This window comes from Phalacrocorax carbo, chromosome 1, assembly GCF_963921805.1.
Source record: "Phalacrocorax carbo chromosome 1, bPhaCar2.1, whole genome shotgun sequence".
NCBI lineage: Eukaryota > Metazoa > Chordata > Aves > Suliformes > Phalacrocoracidae > Phalacrocorax > Phalacrocorax carbo.
In genome coordinates, this window is record NC_087513.1 from 190,412,145 (window position 1) to 190,431,003 (window position 18,859).

Below are 18,859 nucleotides of genomic sequence, written 5' to 3' on the forward strand. Positions count from 1 at the left end.
GCACCGTTTAGGAGTTAACATGGACCCCAAATTATTCCCTGTAGACAGTTCTCATTCAGCTGTCCTATTCTGGAGTGTAACAGAGAGTGTAACAGTATAGGCACAGCCTGGCCAGGTGACTTCAGTGCTAGAGGGATGTTTAAGTTACTTGTCTAGACATTTGGTTATACACTAGCATCTGGTCTGATGCTGGGTTCAGAAATCAAAGGTTTATCTGCATTTCTTTTGTTCTTGTTCAAATGAAACAGTCTGTCCTGGTGACTGAAAGTGAAGGAACTTAATGCTTCTTTTGGACTGGGATTTATCAGAGCTAGAGTCTTGCTTTCAAAAATTCCCTTTGAACATCATTTTTACTGTGTATCAAATAGGATTCTGTGTCAGATTAAAGCTGGTATGTCACAGATCTATTTTAGAAAGAAAATGTCATACTTCCATTAATATAACAAATTTCAGAAGCTTTCCTTTGCCATGAAAAGTGTGTATAGAATAGTTTCAGAAGATCATAGGGAAATCAGTATGTTATTCACTTGTCATAAATATTCTGGTTTCCTGAGCAGGGTGCTTCCATAGTTACTTCTTATAAAGTTTCACTTTGTTTTCACCCAAATAGTCTGCAAAGTAAACTCATGAGCAAAATCAGAAGTATACTTTTGATGACATCATAGAAGAAGCTATACAGTATAATAATGGTACGGTAAATCTAACTTAGTGATCAGTGATGGAAATAAAGTATTCTTAGAAGGGTAACATCAATGAGGATTCAGAAGTTGCACATGTGGATGTTGTGGAGCACATCTGTGTCCATCCAGCTGCCCATGTGCTGAAGGAGATGTGCTGTCATTGGGTGTCTTCTCCTGTCTCTGAAAGGGTTACAATATGTAAGCACTGTGGCCAGCAGTAAAGGTGGCTTGTCACAGAGGCCCTTGGTGCCTGCTAGTGGGTCACTGTAATACTCCTTTGTCTCTATCGTACCTGGCTACTATAGCGTTTTGGGGTAGGGGACAGCATGCAAGAGAATGCAAGTCCAGGTCCTCTGGAAAAATAGTGAGGATATGATCATATATTTAGAGGCAGCAAATAAAGCAAATATACACATGATATAGCAGCAGAAGGGAATTTCCAACAATTTATTTTAGCATCATTAACATTAATAATATCAGCTTGTCTTAATAAATATCTAATTATCAAGTAATGATAAATGGAGTGGAAATGTTAAAGATTTGCAAAGAAGGCAGATTGTTGCCATTCCTCCCTGAAAAACAACATACGAGAAATACAGTCCCTTATAATTTGAAGTATTGGTCTGTAGCAGGTGTAAATGAAACTACCTGTTAAGAAAGAAATATTTTCTCATAAGAATCAATTTTCTGTCCAAGTATTATGGTTTTCTTCTTTTATATATTTCCCTGCTTAGGTGCTGATGATATTTCCCTGACATCTACAGAGGGCAGGAAGCACTCTATGTTATTTATTGTGTGTATATGTGTGTGCTTTTGATGGGTACAGCTGCTGTAGGCCAATGATAGCTGACTATTTTAGTCAATATCTTGTCTTCAGGTATGATAGTTATTTCTTTCTTTTATTTTCTTTTAATGCTGGATTTCTGAGACAGGGAGAGAGAAGCTGGAAAATCCAATAACTTGGTAATTACCAGACCCTCCTGAGAAAAGATCTAACTATGGTTCCCCCTCTTTTCAAGTCACTATTCTGACCTCTAAGCTACTGGCTATTCCAGGTCTGTGGAAATTTTCTGATAAATGAAAATTTTTCCTACTGGTAAAAGTGCTGAACTGCTGAAAAACTGGCTCTATTTCTGAGCCTATTCACTATTTATAGTTACCGGTGTATATGAAAATATAAGCTTTCTGTACCTCAATATGCTCTCTGACACGGGTTTCCATACTTTCATCTAAAATCCAGCCCAAATTTAATTTAGAATAAAGGTTACTGCAAATGTGTCTGATACCTTTTTTAGCACAAAATGCAATTGCGATGTTTGCTTCCAAAAAGACTTTTAAAAAATGTATGGAAAAGTATTCCAAACCTGATTGACTGGATCTTCAGTTCAGAAGGGAAATCGGGTAAGTGGGAGCCTACAAACCAGGGAGAAAACACTGATCAAGACAGTAAGGTATGTTTTAGAGGTCACAAAGTCCAATAATGTGAGAATAGCCATAAATCAAGCTGAGGAGTCCCTTGAAAGGGAAATTAAAACAAAATTAATTTTTAACTATGTTAATAGAGGGGTGTGACTTTTCTCATCCTAATGTAGCTGTATAAACCAAGCCAGGCAAATTACACTCAAGGAGTGCCTCATTCCAGCTCTAAACACTGAGGGCAGGAGTCAGTTGCTAAAGCAGAATCTGGGTGTTTGGGCCATTTGAGATGCCCAGGACATCAGCACAGGGCTTGCATTGGCCCAGGACTGGCAGGTATGACATGGGACCTGCCAAGGAAACCTGTGCCCTTCTGTAGAAACAGTGGAAGGTGGGGTGAGAAAGCCTAGGCAATGTGAAAATATGGTGATAAATGTCAATATTTAAGTAAATCAGCTGTGCACCTAAAATTAAGAGAGATGAATTTTCCATAGGAGATTGGCTCTGTGCCGCGTTTGGAAAAATCTCATGCCGTTGGAGAAGCACTAAAGCATTCTGCCTGGTTTCTGTCATTGCAAATGCCTTCACTCTAGTGTTCAATAGATCCATTATATTTCATGTGTTACAATTACTTGGGTTATAGCTAAAAATTTTACCAATGTCAAGCTGCAATGTTTTGTAGATTTTTTATTGTATTTGCAAAAACTTCTCTTAAGTTCTTAAAGTGTATCTTAAAGTATATAAAATAAATGTAGTCAGACTAATGGCATAAAAATAATTGAATATTTTTATACTAATATATTAGAGTATTCAATATTTTTTAAAATATTTTTTCTGTGATCTCTACAGCTAGCTTGGGGGTGAACCGCATATTTGCAAATACTGATAAAATCTTAAAGACAACACAGTATCACAGAATAGTTGGGTCAGAAGGGGCATTGAAAGATCATCTACTCCAACCCACTGCCATTGGCAGGGCCATCTTTCACTAGACCAGCTTGCACAAAGCCCCATCCAACTTAACCTTGAACATTTCCAGGGATGGGGCATCCACAACTTCTTTAGGCAACCTGTTCCAGTGTCTCACCACCCTCATTGCAAAAAAAGGTCTTCCTTCTGTCCTATCTAAACCTACCCTTTTTCCAGTTTAAAACGGTTGCCCCTTGTCCTATCACTATGGCCCTTGGTAAAAAGTTACTCTCTGTCTTTCATATAAGCCCCCTTCAAGTATTGAAAGGCTACAGTAAGGTCTCCCCAGAGCCTTCTCTTCTCCAGGCTGAACAACCCCAACTCTCTCAGCCATTCCTTGTAGGAGAGGTGTTCCAGCCCTCTGACCAATTTTGTGGCCCATCTCTGGACCTGCTTCAACAGGTCTTTGCCCTTCCTGTGCTGAGGACCGCAGAATTGTCTGCGGTACTCCAGGTGGGGTCTCACCAGGGCAGAGCAGAGGGGCAGAATCAGCTCCCTCGACATTCTGGCCATGCTGCTTTTGATGCAGCCCAGGATACAGTTGGCTTTCTGGGCTGTGAGTGCACGTTGCCGGTTTATGTCCAATTTTTCATCAACCAGTATCCTCAAGTCCTTCTCACCAGGGCTGCTCTCAATCCATTCATCACCCAACTGCCTGACCCTATTTGATGCACATTTGTTTTTTCTCGTTGTGGGAAAATTAGGCTGTGTTTTATTGGTTTTTAACTGTATTTGGAGAAACATGCACTTTCAAAACCGATATGTTTTCAGCTATGCCATAGTTATATAGTAAAGGTTATTTTGAAATTAATACCTCTTCCTTTTGCATGCAGTGAAGCTTTCTTCCTAGCATAAATCTTAATCCTAAAACTTTTCACAGCTGGGTTTACAGTTAGTCACCACGATTTCAAAATATTCTGTGCATGTTGGGGCCTAGTTATTCAGGTATGCCAGAGACATAGTCTTATATAACATCTTCATACAAAGTGTCTTAAAGAGTAAATTTTATCCATTCACAGATTTATATTATTAAGTTTTAGCTCTTTTAAGTGCTGTAACTAAGTCCTTTATCTGGATTAGTAGATAATAGATTAGTAGATCAGAATACTGATCAATGTACTATTACTTCTTAAAGCAGTAGTAATTTTCAGTGGTATCAGTTGGATCAGAGGAATCATCAAATATTCTGCAAAGCCACTTGTAATAATTTGTTTTTTCTATCAAAAATGCAAACCAACCCACAAATTATATAGAAAGAGAATGTTGTGGTATTTCTCCAAACTGATCAAAAGAATGTCCATTATATGCTCTTCCTGGAGTCAGAGAGGGGGCCACATTGGACACTTTTAAGATTTGGCTGGCCAGGGTGCTGGGCCATCTTGTCTAGTCTGTGCTTTTCCTGGAAAGGCTGGACTAGATGATCCCTGAGGTCCTTTCCAACCTGGGATTCTGTGATTCTGTGATTCCTCTAAATGTTGGATATATTGTATTAGTTATGGCACGTTTTAAATATACCCAGTCAGGATTAGGGAGACAACAGGCAAGAGCAGAACCATATTGAAGATCAACTCCTCTTTTTGTCCTGAACTTCTTTCCCAGTCCCTAGTTTCCCTCAAGCTCAATAAAGAGACAGAAGACCAAAATAATTCTTCCAGGATATGAATTTGAGTCCCATGAGTCTGAATACTTGGGTGGCTCAAGTACAGTTGTCACATGGTATTTTTTGGCTTCTGGATGTAATGTGTTTCTGGTGGGTGGTTATATTCCTGTTTTCAAGGCAAGTTAATTTATATTTATCTCTTCTTCTAAATCTTTTTATTCTGTGTCAGGTGTATAGACTCTGTGGAGTCCACTTTTGTTAAGTTTTGCACCATAAATTGTATGTTTTCTTTAATTCCCCTTGCACTGGTCTAGGGTACTGGACCTCTTGTTTCTTCAGACTCTTGCTCCTGCAGAGGAACTCAAAGCAAATGGAGACTTTCTTACTGCTGCTGGCTACTCCTATCTTTTTTAGCTCTCGTGTTCTGTTTTAGACCCCTCACTAGAAGAAAAACATTGAGGTGCTGGAGCATGTCCAAAGAAAGGCAACAAAGCTGGTGAAGGGTCCAGAGAACAAGTCCTGTGAGGAGCAGCTGAGGGGACTGGAGCTGTTTAGTCTGGAGAAAAGGAGGTTCAGGGGAGACCTTATCCCTTCCTACAACTACCTGAAAGGAAGTTGTAGTGAGGTGGGTGTCAGTCTCCTCTCCCAGGTAACAAGCAATAGGACAAGAGTAAACAGTCTCAGGTTGCACCAGGGGAGGTTTAGATTGGATATTAAGAAATATTTCTTCATCAAAAGGGTTGTCATGCATTGGACCAGGCTGCCCAGGGAAGTGGTTGAGTCACCAATCCTGGAGGTATTTAAAAGACGTGTAGATCTGGTGCTTAGGGACATGGTTTAGTGGTGGACTTGGCAGATTTAGTTTAATGGATGGACTCAATGATTTTAAAGGTCTTTTCCCACCTAAATGATCATATGATTCTATGTAAATTTGTCATATGCACGTTATGTGTGACAGCACAGTATCACTTGTCATGCAACATGTCTACCTGTAAGTAAAATCAAAATAAATGTGTTATTCTTGTAAACACCCATGAACTATATCTTTCATGTATATATCATCTTCCAGGAGTGCACTGTATCAGCAATCAGTCTCTACTTTCTAATTGCATGTAAACATATATTTTTAGTTATGACAAATCTTCATTTGTGGTTGATTATTTCCAGGAAGTGGTACAGGAGAGAGGGCAAGGCTGGCAGAGGACAGCTGTTTAGGAGAATGACAATGTTTGTTTAATGTATCTCTTCTGAAAGAGACAAACCAAGCTTAGATCTAATTTTCCCCATTCAAGTATCATGAAGAGGTAAAAACAAGACGTTCCAGCAGGTGTTTTCTTTAGGGCTTACAATGAAGCAATAACAGACCTTTCCCAGACTTATCATGAAAACAATGAAACAAAAACCCCCAAAATCATCCTAAAGAAATCATAATAGATCCCAACTGTAAATTGCTGTACTTTTCTTCTACCATAAGCATCTCTATGATGCCCAATTTCATTGATCCAAGTTACTTGCTGATTTAACTCCCAAGAAATTGGAGGCAATGATCCGTTTATTCATTCTTGTGCTTTCAAGAGAGAGGAGCTTTTGGCAGTAACCTCCCAGTTGCAGTCACTCAGATTTCTCCAGAAGTCTTGAGGAACTCTTTTTAGATATTAAGAAACTGAATAATGTTTTTGCATTGTTACACGTTGACCCAACATCTGCCTGACAGATATGAAATAGACCCCTTGTGAGACCTAAGTCATTCTGAGGTGGCAGCTTGAGTCAGGCAGGATGCCCTTCAGCATCCAGCACCAGATGATAATTTGTGACCAGTGGAATGGAGCCCTAAATCTCTGCGGCCGTAATGGGAATATAGCATTCCATCTTTCTTGTAGATACTTACTTGTGAACATCTACATTTAAGTCTGTTAATTTGGGGCTGAACAGACATGGTGCTTTTTTCCTTTTGAATTGAACGGCAATTTTGAAAAAACAAGAATGAAAAACAAACTGGTAATATACAGTGCATTAGAAATAAGAATGTGATAACTCTTCCAGGAGTACGAAAGTCTGCAATTGATATGTACTTTATTTTACTTAAAGTGAGATTAACAGAACATAATCCACAGACTGTGCAGCCTCTAGTAGCCCAGACTGCAGACCAGTATCCCCTTGGAGGGAGAACTAGGAAACATCTTGCAAAGGACTGCAATTGCTTAGCTCCTATATATGGATCTGGAATTCTTTCTAATGTGTCTCCTTTGCTGTCTCCTCCCTGCCTCAAGTCCTATTGATCTGCTCTGGAAGACAAAGAAAACAACTTAGTAACTGCCTTTGTACTTACCTCTCATCACACTGCATAAGAAGACTGGAACAGATGAATTACTATGTTCCTCACAGTGTTTAGTGAAAATTTTGATAAATTAAAACCTCACAATAACAAAAATATGCATTATCTTTTCCAAATTAAGATCTCAACAGACATTTTTTTAATGCCTGAAGGAAATGGAGACAAAGGCAGTGGGTTTCTGCAACTTCCATTGTCAGCTGAAAAAATTACAATAAAATACAGTTCTTTGACTAATAAGCTGTTCAACTTCTAACTGAACTGCAGAAGAAAGTATTTTTTTTTGTACCCTATTCTTTTAAGTAAAAATTATTTCTTCCCTCTTTTCCTTTTAATTTTTTAATTTCATGTAAAAGATAGCCAGGAGAAAGTCATCCTGTTAGAAGGAGTTATATTTGCAAAGTCCTTGCACAAAGTATACAGAGTAAAAGCAGAGGCATTAAATGTTTTATTATATGTAAGACTTTATAGTTGTTTTATAGTTGAAGTGTTTCAGTATTAGTTCTATAACTGAACAGTTCAGAATCAAACCCATGATTATCATCTACCAGTCCTTGGGAATTTATCTCATATGGATTTTGTTTTTCCTTTTAGGCTCTGAATTCTAATTTATACATTAGTAAGTGCTGGTTGGAAAAGCATTTTATATTAATGTTTTTCTTATAGCATATGAGATTGAATAAAAATCTTAGTAGGAAAGCTCACCGCTGAACTGTGCAATCTGTGCCTGCCACAGATAAATCAGAGAATTTCAGCAGCACCAGGAAGATGTAAATCCTAATAACTATTCCAACTGTAACATGTTCTTTCTGCCCAAGGTAAAGAAACAGATAAGGAGGGCTGTATTTAATTGTCTGCACATAAGCGTCAAGTGATGTCCGGGTTGTGTAGGGTATCAGAGACTTTTGCATGGAGGTACCAGATGTGCACAGGCCTTGTGAAAGACCCAAGCCATGCTGGAGTGTAGATGAGATAACTAGACCATCTCAAAGAGGCGTAGGTACCTCAGATGGGCAACTGAACCAATTTCTAAGTGACATAATCACTATCACAATCAAGCTTAAAAGGTGTGAGTGCCCTGTAGTCTACTGAGCAGCAGCAACTGTGTATGAGCATACTCTTAAACTGTGGGAAACATGAGGTAGTGGAACCTAATGAAGAAATTAATGATGAAGTGGAGCTGCATATTTGGTGCAAACTACATTACATCACCTCATGCTTGCCACAGGTTTAAGGAACACATAAAAGTGAAGGGTATGCTGACAGATAAACTTCGACTTAGTAAATTGTAACAACTTAATTATATGCTTTGGTTTCCATGTTTTGCTGATGATCTTACAAGTTCTATCAATAGAGAGCATTTGTACTTGTTTCAACATCCCTTTTTAGTATGACTTTTAATTACTTATGTATTGCAAATATTAATTTCGTGCATTGTACCCACAAAATATATTGATTTAATTTTTCTTTTCATATTGCAGAGACAAAGTATTAGAATGGCATAAAATATGGCCCAGTTCTACTACAAAAGAAGTGTCAATGCTCCCTACAGAGACCGTATCCCTCTTCGTATTGTACGGGCAGAATCTGAACTGTCTCATTCAGAGAAAGCCTATCTGAACGCCGTGGAGAAAGGAGATTATGCCAGTGTAAAGAAAGCTTTGGAGGAAGCAGAAATTTATTTCAAGATCAATATTAATTGCATTGATCCCCTGGGAAGAACTGCACTCCTTATTGCAATTGAAAATGAGAACCTTGAGCTCATTGAGCTGCTCTTAAGTTTTAATGTATATGTGGGAGATGCTCTCTTGCATGCCATACGAAAGGAGGTAGTTGGAGCCGTGGAGCTGCTGTTAAACCACAAGAAGCCCAGTGGGGAGAAACAGGTATGTGCAGGATTTTCTTTAGGTTTGTAGTCTGCTGTAATGAATAGAGAAGAATTATGCAAAGGGAGTAAACAAATAGAAAAACAAAACGAACCATCATCCTTACCCACAAGTATTTAAAATCAATGACACTGATTCTGTATGCATTGTATTAATTTGTGTTTAGACATCATAGAATCATAGAATGGTTTGGGTCAAAAGGGAGCTGTAAAGATCACCTACTCCAACCCACTGCCATTGGCAGGGCCATCTTTCACTAGACCAGCTTGCACAAAGCCCCATCCAACTTAACCTTGAACATTTCCAGGGATGGGACATCCACAACTTCTTTAGGCAACCTGTTCCAGTGTCTCACCACCCTCATTGCAAAAAAAGGTCTTCCTTCTGTCCTATCTAAACCTACCCTTTTTCCAGTTTAAAACAGTTGCCCCTTGTCCTATCACTATGGCCCTTGGTAAAAAGTTACTCTCTGTCTTTCATATAAGCCCACTCTATATAATAAGAGGCAGCCATAAGGTCTCCCCAGAGCCTTCTCTTCTCCAGGCTGAACAACCCCAACTCTCTCAGCCATTCCTTGTAGGAGAGGTGTTCCAGCCCTCTGACCAATTTTGTGGCCCATCTCTGGACCTGCTTCAACAGGTCTTTGCCCTTCCTGTGCTGAGGACTGCAGAATTGTCTGCGGTACTCCAGGTGGGGTCTCACCAGGGCAGAGTAGAGGTAGGGAATGACCTCCTTCAACCTGCTGCCCATGCTTCTTGTTGTGCAGCCCAGGATACAGTTGGCTTTCTGGGCTGCAAGCACACACAGCTGCCTTGTGTTCAATTTTTCATCCACCAGTATCCTCAGGTCCTTCTCAGCAGGGTTGCCCTCAATCCCTTCATCCCTGAGTCAGTACTGATTCTGGGGATTGCCCCAAACCAGGTGCAGGGCCTTTCACTTGGCCTTGTTGAACTCCATGAGGTTCACATGGTGCCCACTTCTTAAGGCTGTCAAGGTCATCTCTGTTATTCAGTCCAATCTGCACAGGTCCACAAGGTTTATCAGTTTAATGTAGTTAAGTCACATGAGATCTATCTTCCAATAAGAAAGGGTAAAAACATCCTGCATTCTTCTTACCCCCAACCTGAATAACAATGTTTTCCACTTACAGCTGAGTAAATGGTTAAGTCCTTTCTATATAAAGTGAGAACTGGGCTCACATTTAACTGGTCGCACACAAAACTGCCCTCTTGGAAGACTGCAGTAAGAAAGGTCAAACTTCTTCAGGTCAGAGCACTGTGTCCATTATAAACCCACTCAGGAAAATCTGGAAATTGATAAAACAGTTAGGTTTTGCTTGTGAGACCTCTGACATGGTAACATTATCCCTGCAGATATTAGTGGGAATTCCTTAGTCATTCAAAGATGCAAATCATTCCAAAGAGAATAGTAGTGGTAAGAGGTGGTCCATTTGAATTAATTACAAAACTCCCCTTAAAGTCAGTGAAGGTTTTGACCCCTCCATATGGAGGTCACCATCTCTGAGCTTAGCAAGGCAACACTGGGAGACAAGACTCAATTCATCAGAACTTCAGCCCTGTCTCCAGTAGTAGCCCATTCTATCAAGTACAGCTAAAGAGGTACAAACTCCTTTTCTCCCTGTCTTCTCCCAAAGGAAAAACTCATTACATACAGTGTCATTCACATAAATGTGATATCTATTCTACTTCCTCTTGCACTGGCTTGAGACCTTTCTAGGAGACTGCCAGCCTCTTGCATACCCTTTTAATTTTTAAGAAATTAATGGAGGCAGGATAGCATAGCCCATAAATTCTGATATTCATAGGACCCTTTCAGGAAAAAAAAACACTTAAAAATAGTTATACTATTGTATTGTATTTTCATCTATTTCCATTTTCATGTATTATAGTTACTGTATGAATGTATTTCAATGAGTAGCATGTTGAAATTAGTACAGCCATTTCACAGATAATGCATACAATATACTTTAATTACAGTATAGTGTACTTGCTAGGGGTAGAACTGCAGATAATAGGTAAAGAGTATAACTGTTTCTGATAAAATAACATGAATTCTATGCTTTTTTGTTATAAAAAGAAAGAAATATAGTAGGTCTTTGTATAAATTTGTGCGTCTGCCTTCTATTCTAGACAGTAAAATCAGAGCTTCTTTATAATAACAGATTTATGTCAGAGAAAGGGAAGAAAACTAGATTCACTTTATGGCTGGCTCATTTAATTATTTTTCAGTTGACAGTGCAGATGAGAATACAATGTATAGGAATTTCTCAGTGCGGTGTACCAGGACCCAGAAGGCTCAGTGCATGGCCCTGTGCCGAGCCAGTTAAACCACCTGTGTCTCCATTCTCCAGCCTCTATAGTGGAAGTTGCCATTTGCAGAGCACAATTCATCTCAGTTGATGGTACCCATCAAAAGCTGTGTCTCATCTCTGATCTGGCTGCCTGGTCTCCCCTTACCAATGGAGAAAAAGGGAGATCCATGGAGAGCAGATCATCCTGTATTTCTCAATTACTTAAGACAGCATAAACCACTTTTTGGAGTAGCTAGAGAGTCTACACATTTACCTTACACAAAGTGACTAAATTGCAGGCTGTTCTTCAAGACTTTCAGGACTATTTTTTGGTATGTGCCTCAGTTACTGTAATGGAAACGCTTGAATACAAGTAGTAAAACTTGTTTTAGGTGAGCTTCATGCTATAGCAGATGACAGATAGGCTTGCTTTTTGGGTACATACTACTGTGTTAAATTAGCCACAACAGCTTTACTCCAAATTAGGCGTTAGCTCTCTGGGCTGGAGCTTAAGCACTTTGTTTCAGTGCCACACTCCACTGCTGGCTGCTGTGAAGAGTGCTGCTTCTCCTTCTCTTCCTTAGTTTCCCTGTGGCATAACAGTGTTAACATCGTCTCAGATTTAATGTAGCAAAGCGTTTTACAAGATCTAAGTTATATTCACTTTTCACAGATGCACTTGCTGAGGGTCTTCCCATTACTGTAAAGCATGAAGAATAATCATGAATCGTTTGAAACAATGACATCTCCTTTTGAGCCTGTACAAGGCTAGGCTTGCCCATTGCAAATGCAAATATTGCTTGCAATCCAGTGCTTGCAAAAAACAGCCTTTGAACAAATCGATTATTACACATGCATGCCATTGTTTGCACCGGCGACCCCAACAACCATTAAGCTTCTATGGGTGTTGTATATGTAGATAATGACATTGGTTCACTTTTAGGAACAGGGGCTGCTGAAGAGAATGTAAATGTGGATTACATTTTTGCAGTAAGCATTCTGCTCCAATGAAGCAGATACAACTGTGAATATTTAATGTAATCAGAAGTACCTGCTGGCTGAAAAATCATTACAGTAAAGATATGACATCTGGATGCTAAGAATTATATTCTAAAATTTATATTTTCAGTGTTTATACAAAATGATACATTTTTTTCCTGAAGAATCAAGTTCTTTTTGAAACTCCATTTTAAACTACACCATGACTTCTTTTGATTATTTTTTATTTGTAAAGATTTGCCATATTCCTTAGATGATGATTCAATTTCAGATTCTGTGCTTTTAATAACGTGATATCCTTGCCTGTTTCATTTTCCTTCTTTGTGTAAAGCCGGTCATGTGTGGTAAAATTTTTGCCTCTTGAAGATAGTGGGAGTTTGGCCATTGATTCAGTGAGGACAAGATTTCTCCCTTTTGCTGGCTTTTTTTTTTGCCCCTGATGAAAAGTTATTCACAGAGGAGACAGATAATAAGGAATAAGAAAAAAATGCATGTACTAAATACTGCCAGCTCAAGAATCAGTTTAGATTCCCAAATATTTCATTAGTGATGAAAGTTACGAGCATTCAGATGCAGAAAAAATTGATGTGACTTATGGTTTGCAAGTAAATGAATTAGCTCTACTATTTTTTTATATTCATGAGATAATATATATGTATGATGCATAGGTAACTTCAGCTTCACCATCATACAATAATGTGATTATATTTGTAAAATGACAGAATTTTTAAGCACAGTATTTCCTACATAATTCAAGAGCTCATTGACAATGTCAGAAAGCCAGAAAAAAATGACACTGTCTATCAACAGAAAGCTACAGTTCTTCAGGACAGCTGAAATGTATCTTTTGAAAGAACTGATTTTTCTCCAAAATTTAATTCTTTAAACACTTAAGTGTTTAAAATGAAAAGGGGATAAATGTAAAAAGATGTTAAAAAAATTCTGACCAAGAAGCAATGCATTTAGTTAAAATAATACATTTTTGTATTTTTGGAAAAGTTTTCCAATGAATATCTTCAAAATTAGGAGATGCCACTGAATCTTACTTTTTAATACTTCCTTCTCAAAAAAAAGCAAACCAAAAACCCAAAACCAAACAAAAACCAGCAGTCCAATCTTGTTGAAGTTACATCTAAACTCTATAGCCTACTGACCACTCAGCTATTGGGCTCTAATATCTATATGTGATGTGCTTTGCTTTTCAAAGACCACGTGAGTTACAGTGGTTTTAAGCTGATTACCAATCTATGGACACATTTGGTGCCACCTGGTGACTGCAGATGAAGCATGTACATTTAACAGCTTTGAACTGTATTTGACTCCTTTTGTTACTCAGTTTGTGAGTGAGGTTTTTGTGGCACACATTAATACAACTCAGAAAAAATTATTTTGTCACTTGCATTATATATTTTACACTTCTTAAGCTGGACCAGCTGCTAGAGCACATGTAAAACAGAATAACACAAATTAAGGTGAATGAGTTGAGGAAACTTGTCCAAGTACTTTTAAATTACCAGTTCTTCAAAGCCATATGTCCTGAATTATCTGCCAAGTCACTTGTTGCTTATCCTGATGATAGTTGAATGCCAATTTAAGAGGGGAAAAAAGCTGTTCTTTAAAACTTAGTATCTGTAGAGAACATTTTTGTCTTGTTAAATTTCATGCAGCATCCACAGATGGGATGAGGGTTAGGTAGCAAAAAAAAAAAAAAGATCAAATACCTTTATCTAAATCACAGCGTGCTCTACTGGTTGAGGAACCCAGGCATTGATCTGTAGCTGGGTGGTTGACTGCCTAGATATGCATATATATTTAGGGAAGTCTGAAGCAGAGATGTAGCTGCCTTCTAAGGATGCTACAAAGCACATAAGTGAAGCTGAAGTCTCAGTTATTAAGCTTGAAACTGTATAGCATTGTATTAGTTAACAGTCTAGATTTAGGGCATGGGAACCTGATTGCAATGTTTACAGGCATTGCCTGGCTACCAAAAGCACATAGTAGTGCTTTTATGCCTTCCTGTTCACTATTAAATGTTGATCTTGTGATACTGTGGGTATTTTTATAGGTGGACACCCTAGGGACAACTTTCTGCAGATGTCTGAAAAAAATACCATGCTAGTGCCAGACAGGCGTTTGCAAACATAAAGGAATTGCTAGAGGAGGAAGAACTTCAGAACAGGGAGGGAAGTGATCACAGTGATACGTCCCTGTTTCTCTCCTGTGGTGTGGAAGACAATTAATGTGAAAACACTGCTGGGCATGGAGGGAGGGTCATGGTAAAAAGATGGAAGCAGGCATACTGCAGCTCCTGCAGCTTTTCTCTGGTCAGTTTGGAACTGCAAAGTTAGTAGCCATCAAGGTGGTTTGGGAAGTAAATCTCCTACACAGAAGATTACTCAGTCTGTGGGCGCTTTGGATGTGCAGATCAAACGTCACCCTTATACTGTGTTCCCCAGAGGTGCTGGTGGCCTCAGTGAGACTTCTATCCTGTCTCCTGTCCACTGTCCAGACAGGATTCTCTATTAACAGGAAGGTCTTGCTGCCTGTAGTACATCAGTTTCTTGTACATCATCTTTGCATTTCCAGGGTGTCCCAGCAAGGTACGTGATATAAAAATTTTTATGATCTCTTGTTTGGTCAACATTAGTGGAACAGTCAATGCAGAAGAGTCAGTGCATACTTTCTGATGGCCTGGCTTAGGAAACATTTGTAAGAATTGCTTCAGTTAACTCCACCTTTGCAAGAATCCTGAGAAATGTGCATTTCATTTCCTGAAGGGGAGACAGAAAGTCTTTGGGATCAGCTTGATTCCTCTCTCCTTTTGTGTGCTGTGCTGTCACACCAGAGGCATCTGTGCAGAGAAAAGAAGAAATTGCTGGCACAGGGCTGGAATTAGGAAGCTGAGAAGAGACCATACCCACCTTCTGAACCTTGCATAGCTTGTTCAGTTTCCTGGGACAACCAATAAGGTCACATCATAACCTACTTTATGAAAAACCCCTGTCTTCTACTTGTTGTGCTAAGAAATGTTATACATGTTGAATTTCTCCATCTCATACTTGCAACCTTTCTGCTGGTTGCTCACCGCCACGGACTCAGTCACAGTCCCTGACAGTTAAAATCAAACCAGGAAGCCAGGCCTCATCTTCTTCAGTGTGGACTTCAGAAACTGTTTGCTTCTAAAAATACAAGTCCATGGCATAGACAGTTTTATTTCATCGGTTTTCATGCATTTTCCTGGCAGTATCTCAGAGGCCCAAGAAAGGATATGTTCAATGTGTTGGCTAAATATTGGGGAAAAAAGTATTTATTAAAGCAGGCAAAACCCAAATGTCTGAAACTTAAAGGGTACAGACATTTCTGAAGGACAGAAAGACATTCAGTGTATTCCTTGGTGAAGAGCCTGGGTACCAGAGGCAGGGTAAAAGAGTCTTGTATGTGGTTAGGAAGTGGTAGAAGATACTGATGCCTGAATTAGCATCTCAGCACCTTCATGAATTTTTACTGCCTTTTCAAGGCTGGAAGTTAGTTAAGATGGGGTTGGACTAGATGACCTTTAAAGGTCCCTTCCAACCCAAACCATTCTGTGATGCTAAGATGGGGATGATCACAGCAGGGATTGCCAATGCCACCTTGTTACAGTGGATCTGGAAATGTCCACCCACCCCAAAGTAAGATGTATCACCTTTGTAGAATCCTCTTCCACCACCTCAATAGTCCCCATAATTCCCATGCTTTTACAAACCTGGTTAGCTACCATTTGGGTTGCACTCAGAGCTATGGTTTCAAGCTTCTGATTTCACTACCAGGTTCTGAGACTCCCTCAGGAAAAGCATAAGGATAATTACCATTTTCTCTCCAGACAGATGGTGGGCAACCCTTCTTCATCAATATTTAAGGGCCTCTTTAGTAGCCTCTCTGGTCATCGTACAACTGGGATATTCCTGAGCAGCTGAGTAAAAGGGATGGTATGTTTTAGCCTTTATCTCTGAGGGAAGGGTCTGAAATGAAAGAGATGAAAAGTTTAATGTAGGGGGTAAGGACAGCAATCTGTGATTATATGCTTTTATGTTATAAGGAAAATGGCATCAGGAAGAGATGGGTGAGGTGAGAAGTGGTATGTAAGATAGCAGCTCTGATACTTTGTACACCAGATGTGAATCCAGGAATCTAACCCAGCCAAACATACCCTAACGCTATGTGTGCCTCATGCACTGTGCTTGCCATGGGAATTTTAGCCACAAGTGAACAAGACAATCCAGGACATCTTGGAGTTCCCAGGTCCCAGGTCATGTAGTGGCAGCTGCTTCTCCCAGGGAGGCCCCAGTACATCATTTCACATCTGGGTCTTGAAAGAACTAGCAGAAAGCTACAGCGAGGTCTGGCCAGCCCCCTGATCTGGATGATAGGCAGCCCAGCACCTCAGAGCTTGCTCTGGCATTTACGTGCTACTCAGTGTATTAGCAGCCACTGTGAACTCCTGCACAGGGAGTTATCCAGGTGGATCAATAGGAAAGCTTGCTATCTTGGAGGGGAGAGAGGGGGCATTATTTTGCTGTGACAAGATAAAGGTATATTTTATAAATCTTGATTAATTTAGCTGATTGGTAATTATTTGGAGTGGGGGAAGGCAGAAGAGAAGAGATGTTGACAATACAAGTTGTCTTTCACTTGAATCTACTGCATGCAGTTCTCATCAGAATAAACGATTGATCTTATGCCAAAATGTGTCTCAGCATCTGATTATTTCTTTTTCTTTTTTTTGGCAGTGTTGCCATGTAGTTTTGGAGAGAATGAAAGGATATAGGAGAACATCCAGGAGGCTGGATTGGTCCTGTGTGAAGATGTGTCCAGGATGTTGTACAGTATAGTTTCTAGGCCACTGGGGCAGGCTGTTACATGCATGTTCAGGTACTCGCCTAAACTATCTGGGAAGGGACATGGACAGCAAGGCTGACAGTTTTGCAGGCAACGTACCCTCAGTCTGGCAGCATTCCCAGAAATAGATAAAAAGTCTAAAGGTGAAAAGTCAGGGAACAGCATGAAAGTAGCAGAGCCTGAAGAGTCATTTTCCATTCCGGACATTGGCAGACTAGATTCTGGACTTCTGACAGAGCTCCTATCTCCTAGGAAACTCCCCATGTGTGGCCTCATCACCCTTTCATGTCTCTTAATATCTGTACTTCTTGAAATTGCCCTTTGAGGACTCCCAGGGTCCTGAGATGAAGGCAGTGTTCTTCTCTGGAGCTGTGCTCAGTTTCAGTCAGGCTCCTCTTAGTACATGCAGAGCGTTCAGTCAGCTTCAGTCCATTATTTTCCTTCCAAGCCTAATGGGATGATATCATTTTCCCTGCCCTGCATTGCCCCACAACCTAACAGTGTTCATGGGGGAGCTGCTATGTCGGAGTTGTACCTCCTCCTGGTAACAGTGTGGGTCATCGTGGAGAGGACCATGGGAATATATAAAGGCTGTAGGTCCAGTGCACCTGCAATGGATTTTAACCACAAAGATGTTGGACCTGTTGTTTTAAGATGTTCTTACGAATTTTTACCTAGTTACAGAACTGGGACTTATATTGGTGAAGCAGAGGCAGAAAGAAAGAGAAAGGTTTTATGAGCGCTGCCTGATGCCTTGTAGTATTTCTTATCTAAAACTCTTTCTCCAGTAACTTTGAAAAAAATTAGTCACAATCACTTGTGTAGTGCTCTCATCTGTTGAGATCAAAGCATCATTTTTGTTTTGTAAATGTCTCCCACAGAAGTTCATGAGCTAAGTGCCTTTTTTGGACATTCTGATTAATGACAGTCTAGCTAGTAATGAGTATGGAGGAGGCAATGCAAAGCTATTTAGTTGGGCTTGAGGCACACAGTCTTGAAGTAGAATGTGAGGGCACAAAGCTGGTTCTTCCCACTCCTACCTGCCTGGGTGGGTAGCTGAGTATTTTTTTTCCCAGTGTCATCTGATTAATTAGAATTTTCTGACAGGTTTGAAAATATTGATGGAGAGGAATGCAAAAGGCTGTGTAGGGGATATTTCAGTTTATTGATGAAACAGATATAGTAGTCTACTAACATGTTCAGTCTTTCATAAAATCATTTGGTCACATAAAAACAATATGTAACTCTTAGGAAAAGGTGTACCATAAAGGTGGAGATGACTAATTGCATACAGGATGGAGATACGGATTTACAAAGTTATTGTTCTTTGATGTTTTAGAGGGATGATGGCTGTTTTCAAATTCAAAAAAGCTGCACCTAAGTGTCATTACATCTTGGCAATAAACACAAATTGTATGTGTTTATATGCATCAGAGGGTGGGTGGCTGTGTAGAAAAACCTGTAACAATTACTAAACAAAGACTCCAGAAGCTGGTATGCTGGTGCCATGAATAGTGCTGCTAGCAATTTCACTATTTAGGTAGGCAATTCTACGATACATGCATATCACCTTGTAACAAACGCTAAATCATAATATTACAAACTTGAAGCAGTGGCAAAAGCAGGATGCCAAAATATGGTTGAACATGACAGTTTCTTGACCTGTACAAAATGATGAGCCATTTTTTATTGGCAGCATTAAAAAAAAACCAACAACAACCTCGATAGGAGGATCCTTATGGTATCCTGGCAGGTAGTGTTACTGATGATGACTTACACCAGCTGTGA

At 39.6% G+C, this 18,859-nt stretch overlaps 1 protein-coding gene across 1 annotated transcript in view; it reads left to right on the forward strand.

The window, feature by feature from the left end:
* Positions 1 to 18,859, forward strand: part of TRPC4 (transient receptor potential cation channel subfamily C member 4) — a 157,795-nt gene that overhangs the window by 57,168 nt on the left and 81,768 nt on the right. The window contains exon 3 of the mRNA XM_064440973.1: positions 8,479 to 8,883. Within this exon, the coding sequence (XP_064297043.1) occupies positions 8,506 to 8,883 (378 nt within the window). The 5' untranslated portion in view covers positions 8,479 to 8,505. The remainder of the gene's footprint in view (positions 1 to 8,478; positions 8,884 to 18,859) is intronic.